General features: G+C 42.9%; 1 protein-coding gene across 2 annotated transcripts in view; it reads right to left on the reverse strand.

Annotated features, from left to right (window-relative positions):
- MPPED2 (metallophosphoesterase domain containing 2) overlaps positions 1-10,812 on the reverse strand; it is a 168,231-nt gene that overhangs the window by 154,942 nt on the left and 2,477 nt on the right. For both annotated transcript variants that reach the window (XM_023756378.1, XM_006091607.3), the window contains exon 2: positions 6,775-7,023. In XM_023756378.1, the coding sequence (XP_023612146.1) occupies positions 6,775-6,902 (128 nt within the window). In that variant the 5' untranslated portion in view covers positions 6,903-7,023. The remainder of the gene's footprint in view (positions 1-6,774; positions 7,024-10,812) is intronic.

Raw genomic sequence — 10,812 nt, forward strand, 5'->3', positions numbered from 1 at the left:
TAATGCTCTTCTGTAATTTTGTTTTTGTACCTAAGGATACCTAATACAGCCCTGAAATAAATATTTACTTTCTACCACATAAGAATGAAACTTCAGATGAAAGAAACAAAATCCTTTAAGAATTCTGGCATGGAATGATCACCCAGACACCCTAAATGCTTCAGATCAAAATGCCCAATTAAACACTGACATCCTATAGAATTCAACAAAGCAACAAGTACGTAAGTCATTGTCAGGTTTTATACCACCAAGCAGTTCAGAAATAAAAATATTAACCAACAATTATCTCATGCTCACCAAGTAGTGAAAAAGACCATAAATTTTATCCCAACATCTGTTTATCAAGTGCTATCTTTCCATTATATGTCATATGCATCACCTCATTTAATGCTCACAATCATTATAAAGGGTCATTAAACCCATTTTACAGATGAGAAGACTGAGGTTCAGTAATTTGTCCATCATCACCTAACTAACCCTGTAACTAACTGGTGGGATCAGCATTTGTAGAGATCTATTATTTCAGACCTCATTATCAGCCACCATATGAATATTGTCCTCATTTCCCAGCTGAAGCTGTCCCCTTTGCACTCAACCCTAGTTATTATGATTAACTCTTGATGCTTCTGTTTTAACCTCTGTCAAGTGGGGAGTCTAAGGCATTAATTGGGGTTACAAGGACCTGAGACCAGCCCACATGAAGGAAGGCCACTGTGATACCCTAGAGAATAACCAAGCAACACTCAGCTCACTAGATTCCTTCTCCCTTGTGACTGTCACTCCCATGGAACAATTAAAGGTAGGTAAGACACTCCTAAGCTGTGATCTAAAAAATTAGGATACCTGCCAACCCACCCAGAAAAGTTTGCTGGACAACACTTACCAGTAAGTTATTTTTTTAAAATTTATTCATTTATTTATACTCTACTGGTTTTCAAAATGAATGGAAACAACTTATAATTAAAAACACAAATGTAGAATTTATAAAACAACAATTAATGATAATATCTACCATTTACTGAATATAACCAAGCACTAAGCACTCCTCTAAGAAATTTACAAGTAATACTGTTTGTAACCTTTTGAGATAGGCACTACTTTATTGTCCACATTTTACAAGTGGGAAAAAAAAACACAGAAACGTGGATACATTTCTTGGTGTTTGGTTGCACTACTAGTAAGTGGTGCAGCCAGTTTTAAATCCAACAATCTGATTCCCCTGGAGATGTTCACCACTGTGCTATAGTGTCTCCCAAAACAAGTGCAAAAGAACCAGAGCTAAGTAAGATCCCAGGATCACTTTGTAAGGTCATATATGATTGGCTAATCACTATCCTATACATCTGGCACTAATATAAAATAACATTGAATGTAAACTATAATTGAAAAATAAATTATTTTTAAAAAGAAGACCCAAGGGTTGTTGACAACCAAAGATATATACAAATAAACTAACTAAAACTGAAAATAAAATTTGTTTTGAGCTTCTTAACAACCAACCCTCAAAGAAAAAGGTGAAGAATTAAGCAAGTGACCAACCATCCTGGTTAGTGTATGACTAATGGTCTCTCAAAACACAGGACTTTCAGTGCAAAAACTGGGATGGTTGGACACTCTACTAAAAAGTCCTGAATCTATCTCTATATATAAAAGCCTAAGCAACCATTACGACAGTACGACCGGTCGCTATGACATGCACTGACCACCAGTGGGCAGATGCTCAATGCAGGAGTTGCCCTCAGCCCACAGGCCCCCGGGCTGAGATGGGGAACCATGGGGTGGGTGGCAGCAGATGTGGCGGAGAGGGAAGGTGGGGGAGAGGCGAGAAGGCGGGGAACCTGATTGGCCCTGATCACTGGCCAGGCCTAGGGACCACACCCATGCATGAATTTTGTGCACCGGGCCTCTAGTATATATAAAAAACCCTAATATGCAAATAGATCAAATGGTGGAACAACCGAACAACCGGTCACTATGACCACCAGGGGGCACGCGTGGAACATGGCGGGTGTCAGCAGCTGGTGGCAGAGCGCGGAACATGGCAGGCATTGTCCACAGCAGGATGGTGGAGCAGGTGAGCAGGGGCACCAGACCAAGGTGCGGTGCCAGTCGCTGTCATCGGGGTGAGCCTCTGGTGGTTATTGAATATTCTTTGCTCCTGCGCACCGCAGTCCTGCCTGGTGCTCACATCTGCTGCCAGCGCCAGAGCCACTGCTCACACCCGCTGCTGGTGTCTAGCGCTGGCCCAGATCGCTCGGCACCATCAGCAGGTGCAAGCAGCAGCTGCTGGCCCCAAATGCCCCTCAGGGTTTCTCCACATCCCCCTGCTCCTGATGGGCAATTGGGGCTGTTAGCCGCCTCTCACACCTGCTGCCGGCGCTGGAGCCACGGCTCACACCCACTGCCAGCGCCTGGCACCAGCCCCGATCGCTGGGCACTATCAGTGGGTGCAAGCAGTGGCTGGCATTCCCGATCACCCCTCAGGGCTTCTCCACCTCACTCTGCTCCTGAGGGGTGATCAGGGCCAGCCCCTCTCGCATCCGCTGCTGGCACCAGCCCTAATCTCTCTGTGCCATCAGCGTGTGGGAGCGGTGGCGGTGGGATCAGGGCTGCCGGCAGACAGCTGGGTTGGGGACCATGGCAGGAGGGGCCGGGTGGAGGCATGGAGGATGGGCCGAGACCCTCCCCTGTGCCCATTGCAGCCTCAAGGCCCACAGTTCCTTTCAAGGTGCACGAATTTGTGCACTGGGCCCCTAGTATTTTATAAGGCTCTCAGATAATTAAAAACATACAAAATCGCCGAAACCGGTTTGGCTCAGTGGATAGAGTGTCGGCCTGCGGACTGAAAGGTCCCGGGTTCGATTCCGGACAAGGGCATGTATGTTGGTTGCGGGCACATCCCCAGTAGGAGGTGTGCAGGAGGCAGCTGGTCGATGTTTCTCTCTCATCGATGTTTCTAACTCTCTATCCCTCTCCCTTCCTCTCTGTAAAAAATCAATAAAATATATTTTAAAAAAAATACTAAAAAAAAAACATACAAAATCATTACAGTGTTTTCAAACCTACATTGGTTCCTTTAGCAGCTCCTCCCACCATCATTAAATACTAAATAATTCTCTCAACAGTCTTCTTGGGAAAGATGAAAGGGTTATAGAAAAATAAAGCCTTATTAATTGTTGGTTTTCAATCAGCACATCTATTAGTGTGTTCAAGAGTCTGGGAAGAGGGGCACACAAATTCTGGGTTAAATTCTGCCCTGCCAACTCCAGCTGTGTTTTAATTTTCTTTCCCAAGGTCACATTGGATTGCTTTCTTTAAAAAAAAAATCTTCCTGCCTGGCCAGCATGGCTCAGTGGTTGAGCATCAACCTATGAACTAGGAGATCACAGTTCGATTACCAGTCAGGGCACATGCCTGGGGTTGTGAGTTCGATCCCCAGTGTGAGGCATGCGAGAGGCAGCCGTTCAATGACTCTTTGCATCATTAATGTTTCTCTCTCTTTATCCCTCTCCCTTCCTCCCTGAAATAATTAAAAAATATATTTTTTAAAAACTTCTCTACGTCACAGAGACGCAGGCCAGTGGTTTTTTAGAAAGCTTGGTGGCAGCCTCATCAGAACTCACAGGTAACAGCAAACCAAGACCAAGCAGTAAACTTCTTAAAGCCAGTTGAACAACAGCTCTGAAATCATGATGGACTTCATGAAGATGGGAGCAGGTCTTATGTTTCTGTGTCCTCCCAAAGCAACACCTTGAAAATAAATATTGTCTTGGTTGCCATCTTCATCTTAGGATGTCAGAGCTAAAAGATCCATAACTATCATTTAGTACAAATGTTCACAGATGAGTAGACTGAGGCCTGGAGAAAGGAAGTAAGTTGACCAAGGAGGTCACAAGGCTGAGATGAGACTAACTGAATTAAATGGGAAGTGAATTAATAGTAGTCCTTAATTATGGTGAGAAAACCCCAACAAAGCTGCATGAAAGAAAACCACGGATCATTTAAGGAAGCAAGATTGCAACTCCAATCCGGGTGGTCTGTCATGGGTCTTCATAGGCCTCAATTGTAAGTGAAAAAGGAAAACAAGTGTTTTAAGAATCCCATGCAAAATAAATGAGTAACATTTCAAGTGGAAAAGACAACATATCTTCAGGGAGGGGAGCAAAGCCCTATGTGACATGTTAAAAATTTCAAAAAAAAAAAAAAAACACAAAAAACTGAAGAAAAACTAAATATTGTATGAATATTTTCCAGCCAATTTAAGTTTCTATTTGGACTAAGGGCAATCTTTTTAAAAAATAATGGAAAGTAACATTAGCACATTTCACCAAGATATTTGGATGCCGAGTATGAACCAGTCACTGTGTCAAGATATGAAACATGAAAAAGTAAAGGCAAGGAAAAGGCGGGTCAACATCTTGAAAACAGGATACACCATCATTCAAACACTCATGATGTTAAAACAGCTCAGAAAAATTCCAATGAAAATCTCCAAATCTAAAACATTAATTTCTTATCTCAATGCACAATCAAATCAATGGATGGATTGAGCAATCAATCAGTATTTCTTGAATACCTGTTACCTACTCGATCCCTGCCTTTAAGAAATAAATGAGAGAGAGAGAGAGAGAGAGAGAGAGAGAGAGAGAGAGAGAACAGTAATAATGGAGTTAGTACTGAAGTACATGCCAGATGACTAGGGGCATCATGTGTGGGGCAGGGAAGGCACAGTCAGTTCGGACTGGGAGAGACAGAAGAGGTTTCATAGATGTAGAGGAGCCTGAACGGGCTCTGAGGCATTTGATGAGCTGAGCATGGCACCAAGATGGAAAGGCTCAGGGTGTGCTCAGGTGACAGTGAATCAACTTGTATGGCTGAAGCAAAGGGTCCAGGTAGGAAGCCCTCAGTGGGTGATAAAGATGAAAAGGCAAGCTGGACCCAGACCATGGAAGAATCCTCTACTCCAAGGTAGGAAGGCAATCTGGAAAAAGGGCTCCCCGGATGTCTAGGCTACCATTACAAACCCCATTTGTCAAGCCTTTTTTGCAAAAAAGGTATGATCTGGTCCTTCGAATATTTCATGGCTAGATCTAAGCAGATCAGTTCTAAGGTTAAATGACCTTTAAATATCTCTGTGTATCCACAGTTCAGGAGTGGAATCTCATGGCAACCAACAAGTGAAGACTAAGCTGAGATTCCCTGTCAGTCATTTTCCCAGAATCTAGGCCAAAACATACTTTCTTTTGCCTAAAAGGGAACAGAATCCAGAAAGTACTTTGCGATTCTTTAATGCAAAATGTCACCCCAGCAAAACAGAGCTAAAGTATCCTACGTCCACAAATCCTGTCACATACTAGGATTTGAAAAAAAAGAAATTATTAGAAATAGGAGAATAAAAGAAATCTTGAAGTGAATACATAGTTATCATTCGGAAAAACCATTTTAACAAAAAAAATATGATTTACCTTAAAACTTTTCCTTAAAATCATGCTAGCAATACTTCATAATCATGAATATATTCTGATTTTAAGCAAGTATAAAATTCTCAGAAATAGTTTAGCATACAAACCATTTACAAGGATTTCTTTCTCTTTTTTGTTAGAAATCCCATCACATGGAAATTGAGGGGTTACTGGATATATTTGCAAAGTAACATCCTATTATACACTAATATCCAAATAGTCAAAAAAAAAGATCTTGTTTGGTTAGTGTTTCTAAATTTGAGTGTGTGTGTGTGTGTGTGTGTGTGTGTGTGTGTGTTGAGGGAGGGCAGTCCCACTATTTTTTTAAATGCCCAAATAAAACAATTACTAAAAAAACAAAAAGAGCTTGTGACTTAGATATGCCCTGAGTTCAATTTTGCCAGGGATGGCAAAAACAGTCAACAGAGCTCTAACCTCCTTTCTCTCTCGACTATACAATAGTTTTCAAAGAGGTTTAGTCCTACTATGAAAGACGCATGTTAGCCATTGGAAGGGTCTCATAGAGAATGAGCACCAGGCCTTGAATAAACAAGGGAGATGGCGACCTTTTGCCCCATCTGCTGAATGCCCCGCACATCCTGTGGCAGAGGAACAGAAAAAAGCTGGTGTGCATCCAGGTGCTGCAAAATCCTCCCTCTTGATTTCTCCCACACTTTGTTCCTGAAACAGTTTAAACCGCACTTGATTTAAACAGTATTAGGGAGAGGGAGAAAAGTACAATTCCTGTAACCAAGTGCTCCACTGTCCCTTAGACCTTTGTTCCCTGTTTGAGTGGTGCACATGCGGTACACTTTCCACTAGCAACAGGCAAGGCAGCGGATTTGGCGGGGCTGAACAATTAGTCCTGATTAGGCCTATTTCCCAGCTGAATGTAAAGGGGTAGTAAGGTGAGGTGAGGGGGGAAACTAGAAATTTTCAAGAAATATGTCCTCATGGAGACAAGCAATACAATGTAAAGCAAACTGAGCGAGGGGATCAGGAGGCGACTCTGCCAAAATTCACTGTGTGACATTAGGCAAATACCTTAACCTCTCTGATGTTATCCATAAAACGTGGGCGGCCTACCACCACCCAAGAGAGGCTCTGAAAATCAAATTGAAAGTACTCTGACACTCTGAGGTGTTACACAGATGTAGGGTATTCCTCCAAGCGATAGTGAGGACCACAGATAAGCATCTGTTTTGCGAATCATAGGTCTTTTATTCTCCCCGGCAGAAGTCATCAATGACTTTCTTATTTTATGTCTATTTTCTTGATGGCTAGTTTTTAAAAGTTCATGAGCGATACTTACATATGTACATGTGGCGGCTGGAATCTGCTCTGGTTGATGTTGTAGTGCGTGAACGCCTGGGTGGGGTTAGAGCTGTATTCATCCACCGATATGGTAACTTTGCCTTGAGAAGGAATCCCATGTGCCATCCTTCCTCGCTATAGGCATGAGCAATTCACAACTTTCCGGAGCGAAGGATGGAAGCAGGCATGGTGCGCTTCAGCCAGCCTCTGCACCCAAGGATCTACTCATCAATACTGCTGTGCGTTTCTGGGGGAAAAAAATTATAAAATGAGAACAAAGAAAAAGAGGGTGTTCAACTGTGACACCCGGACATGAAACTGGTTCCAGAAAAAAATCTCAATGTGTATTGCTGTCTCGTGGATACCACCTCTTCCAACTCTCTATCCTGCGGGCACTTCAGAGTGGACATTGCACTCCATGCGACACCACTGGCTGCTAGCAAATCATTTCAGTGGTGTTCAAAGGAAGATTTCCTCTTTAATTATAATTATGGCACTTAACATGAATTACAGAAGGGCCATATCCCCAGTTGCCATGGAGTCTAACTATAAATGGTTTGTGCTCGAAGTGGGAGACTCTTCCTGCTAATTGGAGTATCGGGTCCGTACAAAGTTGGTGTCATATAATAATTTGAAATCTCAATGCTTAACACAGCCGTAACATGCAACAACATATGTAAGTTTAAAAAGCTGTGCTCATAACAATACCTGTGTGTACCTGTACTACACGCATCATATATGCACACGTTAAACATATTTTTTTTCTTTTACGAGGTAGCTCCCAAAATACATAGGTACTCAATGCCTACTATACATATGCATTCAACTCCTGCAAAGAACTTTAGGGTAAAGCAAATCCTTCATGCTAAATCGAACATCATGTCTCTAAAGACTGCGGTCACTTGGGGGAAAGGCAAACACATCCAGGCTTGGACCACCGCTTTGGATGCATTCATTACCATCCCTCCTCCAGGCAGGAGGGAGCACTAAAGGAGGGGGACCATTACATCTCCCACCTGCCTCGTTCCTGCTTGTTGCTGCATAATTCTCAGTAATTAATTTCATACTTTTTTTTTAACCTTTCCACTAGTTTTGAATCTTCTTTTAAATGTCAATATATGATTTGCTGCACTGGGTTCAGAAATGAGGATGTTTACTTTCATAGCAGGTGTGCAAAGACTGAAGGAAGCACAGCCCTGCGTGGAGGCTGTTTTCAGCGATCAGTGCAGTAGAGGAGCAGTGGCGGGCAGCACAGTCCTCGGGTAACCCTTGGGTAACCCACGCTCTTACGTTCAGTGCTCCACATCCGAATCTGTTTGCCATTGTGCACCATTAAGCTTCTGAGTCTTAGCTGCTCGCTCAAATCAAAATATGTAGAATAATAAGATTAGATTTAAATTTGGCATGAAACACCTTAAATATCAAGCAAAAGGCAGATGGCCTGCTATAGGCCATTTATTTTATTATTTTGCAACCCGGGGCTTGTGTAGTCCTCCATATGCTAGCTGGGCTGAGAAATTCCACAGCGTTCCACTCAAGTCATTGCCTTGTTCATCTTAGCAAAGCGAGTTGAACAACACCCAACCTTGCCTGCGTTCCTAATGTCCAAAGGCACTGCCCAGAGAGGAATCCCTGGTACGCTGGCATTTTAAACAGTATCCCTTTGGGTTCTCTTTCTTCTTCCTGACTTCATGGGAGGTATGAGTCCTTTAAGCACCAGTTGATAGACAAGCAGGCCAGTAGGATTAACGAAATTAAAGTCTTTCCCTGCCCCTCTGATGTAAGATATCTATAAGAACTGCTTACGAATCATAATGTAGCAGTTTTCATACCAAGTTTGCAGCTGTTTCCTTAATTTCCCCCACAATTATATTTTACTGTTATTTTGCAGAACAGTAAAACACAACACCTGCTTCAAATTGCAGTCCTGTTCTAAGTACTGTAATTCTCTTTTGAGACACAAAGTACCGAGACAGTACTGAAGCGCAAAACTGCATAATTGTGCCATGCTGAAAAGTAAATACAAATGAAAACATCTTCCTGTTATAGAAATGACTGCCATTAGCAAGAATGTTAGCCATCAAAGCACAGAGGAAAAAACACACACACACACATTTCCAGACTGCGAGAACTTAAAGTGTTAGCACAATTAGAGAGTGATGTAAAAACTGCATGGCAATTCTCATGTTCCTGCCATCAATGTCTATTGTGTGAAATACAGAACATCAAGAAGCGAAGGAAACAAAATTCATGTCTAGACCATGGTGACCTCTCAGTAACAATCCTTGCCCTCAGTGCCAGAAACAATTTAAATATTTCTGGAACAAACTCACTAATTAAAATAAAATATACACACCCATTATGTAAATATCTATGCCATGACTTATAGGAGTGAGCATTAGACCCTGCCATTGGAAGCCTAGAAGAGACAGGACTTAGAAGGTGATCAATTCACACTCCTAACGTCAACGTAGGGTTGCCTTTTCCATCAAGTGAACATCTGTGCCTCTCTGCACCTTTGCCCCAGCAAGACAAACAGAACATCTTTTCATCCGCAAGCACAGGCCCCTATCACTCTGAATGGCTAAATGGGTGGCTGGCACCTCATTTGAATTCATCTTAACCATGTTCTCTTTCAAATGTTTTATCAAAACAGTGCACCTGCAGTGTCTATCTTCTTTAATCTGGAGTCCTTTGAAGAAAATGTCAGACTGAGGCAGAGAGCTTCAAAACTTTCACAGGAACCTTTACAGACAAGTCAATAAAAAGCTGTTTTTTAAAATGCTATGTTTACCCCCACTCACATCACAAAATGAACTTATCCTAAGAATTTTAAACACCAACACCTGGGAAAAACCTTTTTGGGGTAAATTCTCAGAAACGGGACGAGGGTCTTCCCTCCTCTACCTGAGAAATCTGTTAAAAGCTTGAAACAAGACACAGTGATACACTGCCTCGAACTATCAAGAAGCTACATCACCCTGCTTCACATATTTGGGCAGTAAAACCTTGCACATGATCAGATTTTGAAGCATCTCATCACACTTTCATTACTTTTCACATATAATAAAGAGACCAGTATTCCTTTTTAAATTTTTCATTTTTCAACACATTTGCTCCACAAAACAAAGGAACCCAGTACTAAATGCCAGGAATCCTAAAGAAAAATAAAAAGGGACTAGCATTGCCAAACATTCATGCTGGCGTTAGTTTGATTTTCTCTTTAAAAAACAACAACAAAAAAACACAAAAAAACAAGTGAGCACATTTTGCATTTCCTCGACAGCAGTCATTTCTCCTGTCCCTTAAGCCCTTAAGCTGTGCAACTTGCAATGTCCTCCTCCCCAGGAATCTAGTTGGAAAACCTTTTAAAGTTTGCTGGCAATGAAAGGATTAAACGCTGAGGAATTAAATAACTGTCTCCACCTCCTAGACACCAGAAGTCCAATTTACCAAAAGTTTCAAAGCAGCAACTCATGACCCCTCTCCCCGAGCACCGCACGGCATAGCCTATGAGAAAGGAGCCCGTGATTTCGTCGTTTAAAGATGCTCATTTTATTCACTTGCCCTAAGAAGATCGCCTGACCGCCTGGCCAGACTTTGGAGCTCGCCCGCTCCAACTGCGCCAAATTTCCTCCTCCTCCTTCTGCTGCACAGATCCAGTGATCGCTGAAACTCCCGCCTTTGCTCTTTTATGCCCACCTCCAGTTACTCATCCCTGCATCCCAGAGCGATCCTCACAAGCCTTCCTGGCGGTTACTCTGCCAGGGTTTCGGGAGGGATGCAAAAAGTTCCACGTGCCGCTGTCCACAGAGCGCCCTCCCTTCCGCTGCACTTACACCTGAACTTGTCTCCAGCACTGCGGACACCGGGCTGGCACATTCTTTGGGAGAGGAAGGGCAGGACTTTTCTCCTGCGCCTCTGGCTACGCATAGAGTCTATATACGGTGGGGCGGGGGCACGGAATTCCCTACTTTGGATTGGTGTGTTTGTTTTAAATCGGGGGAAGGTGCGGGGCGGGAGGGGGGGGGGGCTT

The sequence above is a fragment of the Myotis lucifugus genome, unplaced genomic scaffold (genome assembly GCF_000147115.1).
Source record: "Myotis lucifugus unplaced genomic scaffold, Myoluc2.0 scaffold_92, whole genome shotgun sequence".
Taxonomy (NCBI): Eukaryota; Metazoa; Chordata; class Mammalia; order Chiroptera; family Vespertilionidae; genus Myotis; species Myotis lucifugus.